At 40.2% G+C, this 15,982-nt stretch overlaps 1 protein-coding gene across 1 annotated transcript in view; it reads right to left on the bottom strand.

Moving 5' to 3' along the window:
* Window positions 1-15,982, bottom strand: part of LOC137240846 (ATP-binding cassette subfamily G member 4) — a 62,303-nt gene that overhangs the window by 8,945 nt on the left and 37,376 nt on the right. Inside the window, exon 4 of the mRNA XM_067767715.1 lies at window positions 926-1,043. Coding sequence (XP_067623816.1) covers window positions 926-1,043 — 118 coding nt within the window. The remainder of the gene's footprint in view (window positions 1-925; window positions 1,044-15,982) is intronic.

Raw genomic sequence — 15,982 nt, 5'->3', positions numbered from 1 at the left:
CGATCCTGTATAAGAAGGAAATGAAAAGGGATATAGAGAAGAGACAAGCGAAATGAGGGAGCTAAGTAGGAGGAGAAGAAGGTGAAGATGAGGTAGGAAAAAAATAGCTGAAAAATAAAATACCGAGCGAGGGGGAAAAGGTATAGGGAGTTGAAATGTTTGGGAAAGGGGAAAATAGAGAGCGGAAGAGCATCGAAAGGGGAAGAGATGAAGGAGTGAAAAGGAAATTAAAACGGAAGGGAGTTAGGTATGTAAAAAGCAAGGGAAGGAGAAGCGCAAATAAAAAATAAAAGCGACAATGAGATTATATAATTGGTGAAATATAGGGAAAGGACGAAGGAGAAGAGGAAAGAGGAAGACCGAAGAGCGGAGGGAAAAGGGGCATACTACTGGAGAAATAAAGAAGAATGTAAATAAGATGAATAGAAAGGAGAAGGTGAAAAAAGAAGAAGAAAAAGAAAAAGAAAGGAGAAAATAAAGAAGAATAAGAATAATAATAAGTAGAATCTGAAAAGGTCAAAAAAAAAAAGAACAACTTGAATCATAGGGAGAAGAAGAATATTTAGAAGAACAACAAAATAAAAAGAAGAGTAAGATCAAGAGGGGAAGAAGAAGAAAGCAACAGGATCACTTAGAGAAAGAGCAAAAAGCAAAGTGTAAGAGAAAAATACCGAATGGAAAGAGCCAGGTGGATAGAAATCGACAAAGCGAAATGTTGGATATTAATTTCACGCTTGGAAGGATTTGCTAGTATTTACAATAAAAGTTACAATACTATTAATTCAAATAAATGTTTGCGCATCCCTTGGATTCTATATATCGAGACTTCACTGTACATATTTCTACATTAAACTATACATCTAAGCCAAGTACTTTAAACAATTTCTAAATACTGGCATACGCAAACGTATGTGTTGATACATACCCATAGCCGGCAAGTAAATTTAATAAAGTAGTTTTCCCCGCTCCTGAGGGTCCCATTATGGCGGTGAGTTCGTGTGCACGAAATTGCCCGTTGATGCTGCGTAATAAGGGTTTGTGACCTGCAATTTTTGTTGTTGTTTTTATTATATTTGCAAATGTGTAGTCAATTCAGTCGAGATTAATATGAAATGTAAATTAATAATTTATTACAATTTTTTTAATGTAGAAAGAGTTATCTGAAACCTATAATTTAAACAAATCTGAATTATATGTCATTAGTAGTTCACTAGACCAAATTTATTATTATTTCGCACGCAGTTTTGGTTTTTTGTTTGGTTAGGTTGAATGATACAACTAAAACGTTGGGAAAACTTAGCCTTAGAGAAACTTCCGAAGCGCAAAAAGCCTTGATTTGCGAATTCCTCTCAGAAAGGATGAATAGAGTTAGTAATTAATTTGGCGTACGGCAGTTAGACTATTTTTAGGTTAGGTTAGGTTAGGTTAGGTTCAAGTGGCTGCCGTCAACGTCGGAGTAGCACATTTAGGCCTTTATAGGCCCCATTGTGAAACCACAGGGATTTGTTCCTACTCTCCTAATCAAACCACTTCGTTGAGTTTGTGAAGCTAACTAAGCGTCGTGTATTGACCTCAGCTATATCAGTCAGATCTACGAGAAGCATCTTGCCCATAAAACGTTGCCTTCTTCTACCGAGCGCTGGGCATTCACAGAGTAGATGTCTAACAGTTTCAGGCCCCTCTTCATTGCCATAGCTTCTACAATAATCATTAAATGGAGCGCCAATCCTTTCCGCATGCGGTCCAATACAAACATGACCAGTAAGAAGACCTACAACTAAGGAAAGATCATGTAGCTATCAACAGACTTATACGAATATTACAACCTAAACTTAGCAGTAGGTAGTAGGGCAAAGAGCAGGTAACATTGAACTTACTTACTACCAAGCGAGAGTTATTTTCAAAACATTGTCTCTGACGTGACAGGCAGCATTTGAATATAGGGATAAGTGTTCTCTGCTGGAACTAGGGAGAAGGGAGTTCTGAGCATATCTTCTCGATCAAGGTAAAAAACTCAAGCTAAAAAGCTCAAGAACAAACCAACAAAATTAAAAAACATAAAGCTAAGAGGTGGAGAAGTATTTAGCCGCAAACTAGGTACTAGTTAGCGCTAGAAATGATGAGCCGGACCTTTAAATAGACAGCGTGTGGCAGTGAGCTCTCTCAGGAATTAGCGAACGAGGCTCCAAAAGTAGTTTTAGGAGAGAAGGGTATGCCACAGAAAAGAAATAGTGTCCTGTCACAGTATCTGTAGGTGTAAGGATTGTCTAGCGCTTGGGAGACGCAGTTGATTCTAGCGAACAAAAGAGCGATCATCTGGCATAAGATCGAGTGGAAACTAATCAACTCATTGATTAAAGGGGGAGAAGGAACAGGCAAGTAGAGGCATGGATTGTCGGATGGCGTCAAGGTCCTATTGGGGGAAAAAATTGGGTCCAACTCATGGTCCGAGAGGCATCGGGTCAGCCTCAATGAAAAGCGGGGTAACTTTAACATAGTATGGAAAAGGGAACCAGGGGCCTCGCAATTATCCCAGGTGGTGCATGGTGAGTTCATTGCCCTATCTGTTAAATGTTTCATTTTTATTACGAGGTTGCTCAAGTGGTTCAAAACTATCTACTTCTTGTGTGTCCATTTCAAAGTATTTCATGATCATCTCATCTGTATTTTGGGATGCCCTAAGAAAGCCAGTGAAGCTGGATAGTTCAAACAGTTTTCGATTTGGTCAAATTAGTTGTAATAACTCTAAAGTGCTTAGAAGACGCTGCAAACGTCAGGAAGCCGGGATGATTTGTTGAGTTGAAGATTTTCCTAGTGAAGCACAACATAAGTTCTCTATTCCATATTACGGTTAAGTATTTGGGATTACTGCTTTTGGAAAAACTTACAAAATATGATATCTTTTAAGGAACATAAAAGTAACCTCATATAATCTCGATAACAAGACCTTTCTGCTAGGTAAGGTAAAGGCTGATTCAATAATAGATTAAGTAAGGAAGGCCTTTTGGACATATTTATTCTTTTTGTTTATTGTACGCCGGTGATGATGCCTATCCATTCGCCTTCAGGCAGACCTTAATAATCTAGTGCATTTTGAATTGGAAGTCGCTCAACCTGAAGAAATGAAAATAACTAAGCTTTTTAAGGAAATCGTGCATTTTCTTAATAAACCGATCTAGTTTTCCAATTTGGTTCCCGCTCCTTTTTTATGCACTTACATGATATGTGCCGAATGGCAGCTGCAAGGTAGATGAATTTTCACAGAGAAGCTTTTCATGACGGATATACACTCGGAGTGTTTTCCAAAGCAATGCCCTATAGTTTTTTACTACCTTCATTGACTTGGCTGTAACCATGGGCCATAAACTTGACTTTAAATCTCATATTGAGAGTTGTTTTGGTAAATCGATAGTGTGCTAGATTCTAAGACTTTTCACCAAAGTGTTAGCACTGAAGATTGCGGCTTGATCCATATGAGTAAAATTTCCTATATAGGTTTGAAATTCAGATACAAAAAGTGATTGACAAAGGTTTCTATTGATTTTGGACTATTCAGAAATGAGTAATGCGATTATGCGACTAGGGTAGTCGAAACAATACTACGTTCTACATACACATATTCTATTGAAACTTTTAATAAGTACTGTAACGACAGCCTCTCTTCATACTGGCTGGAATGAGTGGCAGCGTGTATATGTGTCTATGTGTTTATGTGTTTTGTATCCACGACCGTGCCTTATACTGTTTTCACACATAAACTTAATGATCTCATTTCACCTGCTAATGAAATCGTAAATTTTTTGCTTTCACACAGAAGTAACTGCTCGATTAGTATGAAGGATGAGACAGACAATCATGGAACGATACAAGGTGGGAGCATGGTGACATACCTACAAACAAAAAAAATTCCATGTACTTGTAAATTCGATGGACAAATGTCAAAATCGTACTGCGCCGGCAGTTGATGTATCAAATCAAATAAAAAAGGTTATAATCAGCTGTTCGATGCGGCCACCTTGTATCGTTCCGCCATGTAGACAATGACATTTGCTTTGAAAACTAAGAAGCGGAAACGGAGCGGAACGCTGCCAACAGAGTTGCATTGTGCTTTTGACTTCATTAGGCATTCGATTAGCTACTAATGAAATAATAATAGATTCGAATTTTGTAGGGAAGATTGAGCTCAATAAGCGTCTTAATGTAGAAAATTGCCTTTATTATTCAATAAGCCGTCTGTGTGAAATTAGTATTAGCCGCAATGTTGCCATTAACCTAATAACATTGTATATTGACAACATTGTAGCTATAGTGAACACAATGTTGCAGCGGAAACAAGATGTTGCGCGTTGGCATCAGGTTGTTAGCAGCAGTCACTATGTTACTAACAACCTAGCAGCATTGACGAATGCCATGCACCTACCTATGTGTCTGTTTTGTTCTGGACTATCTATGTGGATGTGTATGTGTGCAAGGCTATAAGCGTGTGAAGGCATCAGTGCGAGCGGTCAAGGCACGAACCAAATGTATCTGTGTAGGTGTTCGTTTTGTGGAGCGGTAACCGTGTGAATGTATGAGTGCCTGATTGTATAGATGAAAAATACGGGAAAGCCGAAAAGAAAGTTTGGCATGTGATAGTAAAAATTTTCCGTTTCTGGATAACGTTCTTTGCCAAGGCGGTGGCTATAAAAGGGCATCAAGCTAGGCAACGGGCAAACGTTTTCTTGTAACAGTGCCCAGTGCAAGTGAGGTGAAGTGAAGGCGAGTATAGGGAAAACGACTAATTGACGGACGGACAAACTAATGTCAGGTTGGGGGCACTGTAAGTAGATAGGAGTCAGCACAGTGCCCACGGTGCGGTACAAGTTGCACTGTAGAGGGAGGGTAGACTCCACCTGACAGGACAGGCCTTCATCTTTTTCCCCCTCTTAACTCTGCCCCTCACGTTTATTTCTATTTGTTTCAGCTTTTCTCTCCTTTATATATACATGTATGAACCCTTTTTGTTCATGTGGCTGCGGGTGAGGTCGGTGGTGCAATACCCCGCCCAAAACGACGAGCTAGCCTAGGCACGCAAGCATACCTGCTTGCCGCCACTCCTCACCACCCAAACAGTCAGCCACGTAACAGTGGCGCCCAACGTTAATAGCCCGATAATCTCTTTTATTTCCCACATTTTTCAAGTAACTCTATTTTTCACTATTCTTTAATTTTCCCACTTTTATTCCAGATTTCCTTGTTTTTTTTTTTATCCCATGCTCCTTTCAAACCCAATCTTTATTTCCGTCTTTTGACAGGACAGGGACCGTCATGATGGCAACGCCGATTGGGCTCGCCTGGTCGACAAGTGTCGTCATGACAAAGGTATAGGGAGTGGTTGAGTATTCATGCCAGGGTTCCTTCCTCGTGTTCATGCAACTTGATTAAGTGGTACCTGGGATGACACTTAGCTAGTGACGGACTTAGGTAGGAGTTCGTGGCGAGCTGTTCAAGCTATCTTACCGGGAGTCCAGCATTCCCGGTGAGTGAGGTTTACAGTCGTCGCCACGATAGTTATGAGAGGAGGTGTGGCATCCACTCTTAGGGACTAGTTCTTGAGCGTGATGTGCCACACTTCCACGGACAGCACGAAAACTGACTAGACAGTAGTTAGTTACGGACGAGCATACTGCCTTCACCGAACCTTCGCCAAGGCAGCGCCAAACACACCAAGACTTATACATATATTATAATTCAGTTTCAACTCATATCCAAACTTTAAGTTTGATATTTTTAAATTTCTGCCTTTTATAAAAAAACTTTTTGTTGTTGTCTATTTTCAACCATATTTTTTTAGTTGCATCTTTTTTTATTTTCTACAGTTGTTTTTTTTGTCTTACACATCCATATATTACCGAATATCCCTTTTGTTATTATTTTTTGGCAACTTTACACGCAAATATAGGAGTAAAAATAATTTTAGTCTTAGGTAATTTCAGTACTTGAATTTTTTTTATATACTAGCATAATATTTTTATTTTTGGTTTTGAACTTGAATTTTTATCTTTAAGATATACGCATATACACATTAACTGAATTTTTATATACACACACATATTCACACAAACCTACGAAATTGAATTGTTTTTTTTTAAATCTTGTTTTCATATTGTGTTTTTTTTATATTAGTTGATATTGTATGCATATTTGGTTATCGGGATTTGCAGTTGGCCCTATATCCATCATATCCTTGCTTGCTTGATATTTTTATACCATTCATGAAAATGAAATGGTATATTAATTTCGTCACGAAACCGAAAATTGTAAGTCCTTAAAGGAAAATAGATAGACCCACCATTAAGTATACCGAAATAATCAGGTTGAAGAGCTGAGTTGATTTAGCCATGTCCGTCTGTCCATCTGTCCGTCTGTCTGTTTGTATGCAAACTAGTCTCTCAATTTTTGAGATATCTTGATAAAATTTGGTGAGCGGGTGTATTTGGGTGTCCGATTAGACATTTGTCGGAACCGATCGGATCGGACCACTATAGCATATATCCTCCATACAACCGATTTTTCAGAAAAAGAGGATTTTTGTAATATCTTACCCAATTAAACAGATTGAAGCTTCAAACTTCACCATATTCTTTCGTATATTGCACATATTGTTGCCTGAAAAAATTGATGAGATCGGTCGTATATATAGTATATATCCCCCACAACCGGTTGTTCAGGTAAGGAACTTTTCGTAATTACTGCCCTATTTTAAGAGCTAGAGGCTTCAAATTTCAACGAATGCTTACGTATATAGCATATATTGTGTTCTGAAAAAATCATAAAGATCGGTGGTATATATAGTATATATATGGTGGTATATATAGTATATATAAATAGTATATATATATATATTTTCGCAAATTTTAGCCCCATTTTAACAGCTAGAAGCTTCAAATTTCACCGAATACTTACGTATATAACATATATTGTTGTCTGAAAAAATCATAGAGATCGGTTGTATATATATTATATATCTCATACAACCGATTGTTCAGATAAGAAACTTTTCGCAATTTCTACCCCATTTTAACAGCTATAAGCTTCAAATTTCACCGATTGCTTACGTATATAGTATTGTCACGGATATTAGCATCACTAAATTATCCCATCACTAAGGCGATGCTAAGGCCATGCCAAGCAGTATTTACGTTAATAATTAAATCAAGTATACACATATATAAGGCAGCCCAGAGAGATGTCACACACAGATGCATTTACTTATATGCCTATGTGCGCGCGAGAGACTGTAAACTACAAACATTCACATCAATAATTTAATCTTTATGTATCTACATAAACGAATAAATAGTTGCGTCTACACATATGTACGTATACGAGCAGCGGAGCGGCAATGCACAAACACATGCATATATCTTATCTGAGTTGTCACAAGAGAGAGCAATAATTTGTGCACGTAGTTGTGGCTGGCGATTTTGTAGCCGAAACAACTAGTAAGTCAGGCATGCTTAACCAACGAAACGATATCATTTCGTTACGATAATCAACGTTAATAAACGAAACGAAGTCATTTCGTTTCGTTTATTAACGTTAAGATGGTCAAATTAACGAAATGATTTCGTTTCGTTTTCTGCCATATCAAAACGAAATCAAATCGTTTATGTTGATTATTAATTTCAAACTATGCTGGCAAAGCTGATTGATGGCGGAGTCATTAAAGGTGAAAGCATTAGCCAAGCTGATTGCAACTTTTCTCATGAATTTTGACAGTACAAACATTTCTCAGAGTATTTTTGACATTACCACCAACGAATTACACAAACAAATTACATAGAGTTTGTGTGTGTATGTGCGCTCGTTGTTGCCACCTTACGGCTTCATCATGGCTATAGCATTGCCAGCACAATTCAAACATAAAGTATCACGTTTTTGTTAACGTTTTTAACGTTAACGAAAGCTTTTCGTTTCGGTTAAAAACGAGATAAAATTTATCTTGATAATTTCTTTATCGATAATATTTCGAAGTGTTTCAACGGAAACGGTGGAAATTTTTTGATAAACGATTAGCTTAACGTTAAGGTGCATCCCTGTAGTAAGTTCTGGAAATCGAAGAGCCTAGAAGAATGCAGCGTAAACTATAAAAGCGGGGCAAGCGAGTAAGAAGTAATTCAGTTTGATTTGAGTTGTCAAGCAGTTACGATTAAGACGATATCTAGCGAGCAATAGCAGTATTATTTTGAATAGTAGAGTTTCATTGAGCTATCAATCAGTGTGGTTATTAAGCAAGCTATTCGTTGCACAGTTTGAGTGTATTGTGAAGTACTTTAATAAAGGCCATTTTGCATTATTACAAATTGGAGTTATTTATTCAACAGTTTAGTGATTCGAACTTAGCAGAGGATTGCAAATAAGAGGATTTGCAGCAAATACGTTACAGTATGTATTGTTGTGTCAAAAAATCATAGAGATCGGTGATATATATAATATAAATATGATGGTATATATAGTATATATATTTTTTTTTGCGATTTCGGCTCCATTTTAACAGATAGAAGCTTCAAATTTCACCAAATGCTTACGTGTATAGCATATATTGATGTCTGAAAAAATCATTGAGATCGGTGGTATACATAGTATATATCTCACACTACCGATTGTTCAGATAAGAAACTTTGCGCAATTTCTGCCCCGTTTTAACAGCTAGAAGCTTCAAATTTCACAAAATGCTTACGTATATAGCATATATTGTTGTCTGGAAAAATCATAGAGATCGGTGGTATATATATTATATACTTCATATAAACTGTCACTTTTGCCCCTTTTTTACGGCTAGAAGCTTCAAAATTCATCAAATTTCATCAAATAGTTACGTTTACGTCATATATTTTTGAAATACGTGATTCGTAGTCATAGTTTTTACATGCAGACCACAAAAAACGTGAAGCTTTGCATCCTCACACAAAGAACCTACCTATTTTTTATTTTATATTTATCTTAAAAATCGTTTTTTTAGCTTTGTCAATATAGTTTAGTTTATATTTATCTTAAAAATTGCTTAGGTATGTACATCTGTTTACTATATATTTCATATCTTATTAAGCCGATTATTTGGATATTGCGAATGGGATAAAATTATTGTTCAGCCCCATTCATGAAAGGTATGAAGTCTTCGGCACAGCCGAAGACAGTCCCGTCCTTACTTGTTTTTATTGTTTACATCTTTGGGAGATTTTCAAATAAATACTTACATATCATCTTTGAGAACGTTCCCTTTTATTTGCTTTGTTGGGGTTTCATAACTTTTGTTACTTTTCGCGATTAGATTTTTTTTGGTCAAATTTTTTTCGCATACCGGCAGTGGATGTCGGAGAAGGAAGTCGAAGATAGAGTTTTTGGGGGATTAGGAATTTTAGATTCCAATAGGCGTGTTACAAGGAGTCGTGGCAGGGCCCTTGAAAACCAGATTGCTGGTTCGCTTTTCACACAGATTGACACAGGGTTTCCGCGGCCCATAGACTTTGTGCCTACGGATTATTTCAATAGGTGCTCATCGCGGATTTTTGGATCGTTTGGCCCTGAACGTCCGCTGAGGGTCTCTGTCGGGAACGGGGTGTCATTCAACGAGTTAGATAATAGCCTAAACTTCTCCCAAAAAATCGATTTGGTGTGCCAAATGGTCGATAGGGAAAACGTAGGTGCCAAGGGGGGTGATGTTCCGGCGCAGAACGCACCATCAACGAATGTCGGCACTAGCCTTAATGCTCCTTAAATCCACACCGCCCAAAATGTAAATAATGTCGAACAGCTGAGCCGAATGATGGCGATGATGGCGCAACAAAACGACTTGGTGGCGCAAATGGCAAATGAGGTGATGAGCATTAAGACCAGTGTCGATAACCTTGGTGGCCGCGTAGCAGACATAGAAACGTCTGCACAAGTGTACACCGGTCCGCCTTGGCATCTACGCCCGAGCCTCAGAGCCGGAGGGGGGAAAACGCAGAGCGCGTCAATGAGCCAACGGTCAGTTACAATACCGGGCGAGATGCCAGCGATCCTCCCAGGTGGAAGAAGCTCGACCTTCAAAAGTGGCATATCAAATTCGATGGGACCAGTAAAGGTATAAGCGTCGAAAGCTTCATCTTTCGGGTGGAGAGGATGCGCGAGCAGCATAATATTTCCCACTTCCAGCTCTTCACGGACTTTCATAGTCTGGTTTCCAGCGGTGCTTTGAAGTGGTATTGGCAGGTCCTTGAAGACCACGCAGACGAACCCGATTTCGGCTACTTCGAGCTGAAAGCCGAAATGCTAAGCCACTTCAAATCCTCCTAGTCCGACTTTGAAACCATCTGTGAAATCATGGAAAGGAAACAGCTGCCCACGGAAGCTTTCGATGACTTTTATGCCGAAGTCCACAATATGACATTCCGTTTGCGGAAGAGGATCCCTGAGAGGGAGTTGGTTGGCATCATCAGGGGCAACCTCAAACCGTACCTGGCCAACTTGACCTTTGCCATAAAAATGGACTCGTAGGCGGAGTTCAAGGCGGAATGCAAGAGAGCCGAAAAACTCATCAAAAAAAATAAGAGCAGGTCTAAAGTGGTCAGCGAGGTAGGCTTCGAGCTTCCTGAGCAGTTAGGAGAATCAAAAATAGAATGTTTTGAAAGGAAGCCTCAACGTCCACCCAACACCACTCAACATCAACTCCCCATAAATCCCAATAGTGTTCGTCCTTCTGTTAGTCCCGCGTCCAAGTTCACTTTCAACTCCTTTTGTGCTTCCCCCTTCCACTTAATGTTGTGTTTTTCGTGTGGTATGCCGGTGGATCACTTTGTGAAAAACCCGGCAGAAGCACAAAACCTAAATAAATGTTCGTCCTCGTTCCACAACATGGTCTGTTTTGCTTGTGGTAGTGATTCGTCCTTTTGTGTTTTTAAACCGAAACAGGGAAACCCCAGGCTGGCGGAGTTGACCGGGGACTCCAGCCAGAAGACATGCAACCCGGCAGCACAACTGTAATGATTTTGAGAAGGGAAAAGGTAGATAGGAGAGTTGAAAAGATCCAGGGAAAGTTGAAAAAGCGCGAGGGAAAAAGTCTACATCAGAGGAAAGTTGAATATGAAGAAGCTAGGAGAAGGATTTTTTGTGAAACTATATATAGCAATAGGAAGAAAAGAAATTTTAAGAAAATAGAGAAACTGCGGGAGAAGAGGAAATATTTTAAGCGGCTGAAAAATAAAATAATTGCCACCATAGTCACCGTGAAAGGTGATAATAGGTTTTTTGCGAAAACCACTATAGGAGGTCAGGAAGTATTGGCTCTCTTGGACTCAGGTGCGAGTGCCAGCTGCTTAGACAAAGGCTCAGCTGCACTCCTGGGGGGAAAGGAGGCCCCGATTATGCCAATCAAGGGCCAAAACATCCGGACCGCGAACGGGAAGGAAACCGCCGTGGTAGGGGTAATAAAGTTGCCAGTTGTGTGGAATAACACCTCCAGGGAATTAGAGTTTTTGATTGTACCTGGCCTGCAACAGGAGGTGTACTTGGGGGTGGACTTTTGGAAGGCTTTCGGTATGAGTGTTGTGAGTAAGGATGTGAGTGGTAGTGTGAATGGTGCCAGTGTGGCGGAGCTCGTGCCCGCCGAGGGTGACTTGTCTTTCGACGCTGTGCAGCACGTTTTAACGTCACAACAAAATTATAGGTTGGAGCATGTAAAAGCCCAATTCCTGTCCTTCGCGGTACTGGGGTTAGGCCAAACAGGTAAGGAGAACACGTCATCGAGGTGGTGGACTAGAATCTGCCAGTAAAGCAGCGCCATTACCCGATTTCACCAGCTATTCAAAAACTAATATATGCGGGGCTGGACAGGATGCTGAGCATGGGTGTCATCGAGGAGTCCAACAGCAGTTGGAACTCTCCAGTCTCACTGGTGATCAAAGGGACCAAAAACCGTCTGTGCCTCGACGCCCGCAAAGTCGATGAAAGGACGATAAAGGATGCCTACCAATTACCCCACATCGAGGGAATACTTAGCCGATTACAAAATACAAGATTTATTTCCGCGATCGATTTGAAGGACGCTTTCTGGCAGATTCCTCTGGAGAAGAAGTCAAGAGAAAAGACTGCTTTCACTGTCCCTGGCCGACCCCTATACCAATTCACGGTCATGCCTTTCGGGTTGTGCAATGCAGCACAACGAATGTGTCGTCTTATGGACAAGGTCATTCTGGCCGCTTTACGTGAATGTGTATTTGTTTACTTAGATGATATGTTAGTGTGTTCGGTAGAATTCGAGTCTCATATGTGTTTGTTGGAAAAGGTTGCTCGGTGTCTTCGCGAGGCTAAGCTAACAATTAATGTAGAAAAAAGCAAGTTTTGCTTTAAAGAGGTACGATATTTAGAGTACGTAGGCGGGTATGGTTGTATTAGAACGGACGCCAGCAAAGTGGTAGCTGTGAGGGACTTTCCAGTTCCGAAAACCCCGAAGCAACTACGACGGTTCCTGGGTATGTCGGGCTGGTACCGACGTTTCATAAAGGACTATGCGACTATTGCAGCTCCGCTGCATGACTGCCTCAAAAAGGACAAAATTAAGAAATTCACTATGACTGACGAAGCGATGAAATCTTTTGAAATTTTAAAGCAAAGGTTGATTTCTGCACCGGTGCTCACACATCCTGACTTTAATCGTCGCTTTTATATTCAATGTGATAGTTGATGCATCTGTTGATGATGACGGAGTGGGAGGGGTTTTGTTCCAATTAGACGATGGCCAGAACGAAAGACCGATTGCATACGTTTCGGCAAAACTAAATAAAGCGCAGAAAAACTACAGCATAACAGAACTAGAATGTTATGCTGGGACCTGTTAAAGGTTCCGACCCTATGTGGAAGGAACCCCGTTCACCATCATAACTGATCATGCCAGCCTCAAATGGCTCATGAATCAGGAAGATCTTTCTGGGAGGCTGGCAAGGTGGATTTTGAAACTCCAGGGTTATGATTTCGATATTCAACATCGAAAAGGTGCGCAAAACGTGGTTCCAGACACACTCTCACGAATGCACATGGACGAAATACTGACGAACGATAGAGCCATAGACGTATGTCTCGAGTCACCGTGCTTCGAGTCGGAGGAGTATACGGAGTTGAAGAAAACGGTGACCGAGAACAAAGACAAGTTACCGGATTTGTGTTTATCGGACGGTTACGTTTACAAACGGATGCAATTCGACAGGGGGGATGATCTTCTAGCGGACCAAGCCTGGAAGCTCTGGGTACCGTCGGAATTGCGACCGGGGCTGGTAGACTCTTCCCACAGCTCACCGTCCGCTGGGCACGGTGGCATTCGCAAAACATTATCTCGACTACGTCAGAAATATTACTGGCCCGGAATGGTCACAGATGTATGCGCCCATATAAAAGATTGCGAATCTTGCAAAATCAACAAAACACAAAACGTTTTCAAACAACCGATGATGGGTAAACAAAAGCTCACAGAGCGGCCTTTCCAACGTTTATTCATTGATTTTGTGGGTCCTTATCCACGTTCTAGTGATGGTAATATGTTTGTCTTTGTTTGTTTAGATCATTTCTCGAAGTTTGTGTTTTTAAAACCGATGAGAAGTGCAACTTCAGCGGAAGACGTTAAGTTCTTGGAGAGGGATGTCTTCCGTGTGTTTGGTGTGCCTGACTATGCCCACTCAGACAATGGAAAGCAGTTTGTGTCAGAAGTTTTCAATCACTTTCTGGAAAAATACGGCACCAATCACATAAAAACTGCATTTTATTCGCCACAGGGTAACGCTGCGGAGTGGGTAAATAAATCTGTTCTGCAGATCATTAGATCCTTTATAAAGGATGATCAGAAAAACTGTCTCCATATTATGCCACTTTCGGTATGCCTAAGATACAGCATGCTGCATCATACGAGCTATACCGAAAGCTGGCGGCAGTAAAAGATGTTGATTGCGAGATAGGAGCGCAAAGCGATAAAATGCAGATGATAAGCAATAAGGTTATGAAAGAGCTGAAGATGGCCCATGTTAGGAGTAAAAAGATATATGACACTAGAAGTAGAGATGTAAAGTTTCAGATTGGACAAGTGGTATAGCGCCGAAACTTCAAACAAAGCTTCCAAGTTGACAATTACAGCGCCAAGTTAGCTCCCAAACAGATAAAATGTATAGTCCTAAAAGCTATCGGGAATTCGATGTACGAGCTTGGCGATAGTAATGGGAAAAAGATCGGCGTATACCACGCTAAAGATATTTTTGCAAAATAGCTATCTTTTTTTTGTAGTGCTAGTACCTCTGTGCAATGTTTGGCCTGTGTTCTGTGTTATGTATTGACGTAGTTTATTCATTTATTTATTGACATATTTTATTTATTAACTTATTGACGTATGTGATTAATTTATTAAATTATTTTTATTTTCCTTGACTTTTTTATTTATTTGATTATTTTTGCATTTATTTAGATTTTTTTATTTATTTATTTATTTTACATATTTTTTTTACTTGACTGTATTATCTGTGATATTTTATTTAATTTAATTAAATTTTTTTTTTTAGTTTTTTTTATCTGTGATACTTCCTTTATTTTTAGATATGTAGGGTAATATCTGTGATATAGGTTAAGTAGTAGCGTTAGTCCAGTGATTTAGTTCGTAGTTAAACAGTACAAGAGTTTAAATGCGTGAAGAAAATTGGCCCGGCATTGAGTCGTGGGTCGAGGCCACACGTTGGGTGCGGAAAATAATACTTAAGAGGCTGCGTTTGAATTCTTTACGCACACGCTCCATAGTACAGGCACCATTGGCGGTTGCGAGCCTCTAACGACAGCCTGTCTTCATACTGGCTGGAATGAGTGGCAGCGTGTATATGTGTCTATGTGTTTATGTGTTTTGTATCCAGGTTCGTGCCTTAGCCGCAATGTTGCCATTAACCTAATAACATTGTGTATTGACAACATTGTAGCTTTAGTGAACACAATGTTGCAGCGGAAACAAGATGTTGCGCGTTGGCATCAGGTTGTTAGCAGCAGTCACTATGTTACTAACAACCTAGCAACATTGACGAATGCCATGCACCTACCTATGTGTTTGTTTTGTTCTGGACTATGTATGTGGATGTGTATGTGTGCAAGGCTATAAGCGTGTGAAGGCATTAGTACGAGCGGTCAAGGCACGAACCAAATGTATCTGTGTAGGTGTTCGTTTTGTGGAGCGGTAAGCGTGTGAATGTATGAGTGCCTGATTGTATAGATGGAAAATACGGGAAAGCCGAAAAGAAAGTTTGGCATGTGATAGTAAACATTTTCCGTTTCTGGATAACGTTCTTTGCCACGGCGGTGGCTATAAAAGGGCATCAAGCTAGGCAACGGGCAAACGTTTTCTTGTAACAGTGCCCAGTGCAAGTGAGGTGAACTGAAGGTGAGTATAGGGAAAACGACTAATTGACGGACGGACAAACTGATGTCAGGTTTGGGGGCACTGTAAGTAGATAGGAGTCAGCACAGTGCCCACGGTGCGGTACAAGTTGCACTGCAGAGGGAGGGTAGACTCCACCTGACAGGGCAGGCCTTCATCTTTTTTCCCCTCTTAACTCTGCCCCTCACGTTTATTTCTATTTGTTTCAGCTTTTCTCTCTTTTATATATACATGCAGGTATGAACCCTTTTTGTTCATGTGGCTGCGGGTGAGGTCGGTGGTGCAATACCCCGCCCAAAACGACGAGCTAGCCTGGGCCCGCAAGCATACCTGCTTGCCGCCGCTCCTCACCACCCAAACAGTCAGCCACGTAACAGTACATTAAAATTAAAATCCCCAAGACTATAGGTTTTTTTTTCAAGTTCTTTTTACGATTGGTGATCGATATGTTTTTGAAATCTTTGTTAAAAGAACTTAGGTTAAGTAAGATGGCTGTCCGAGGGCACACTTAGGCCAGTTATATTAGGCCCGTTGTGATACTACGAAAATACACCATTACCTTTC

Source organism: Eurosta solidaginis, chromosome 2 (genome assembly GCF_040869045.1).
Source record: "Eurosta solidaginis isolate ZX-2024a chromosome 2, ASM4086904v1, whole genome shotgun sequence".
In the NCBI taxonomy this organism is placed as follows: Eukaryota; Metazoa; Arthropoda; class Insecta; order Diptera; family Tephritidae; genus Eurosta; species Eurosta solidaginis.
The sequence above is the reverse complement of the archived record's forward strand: the minus strand, read 5'-3'. Positions and strand labels throughout refer to the sequence as shown.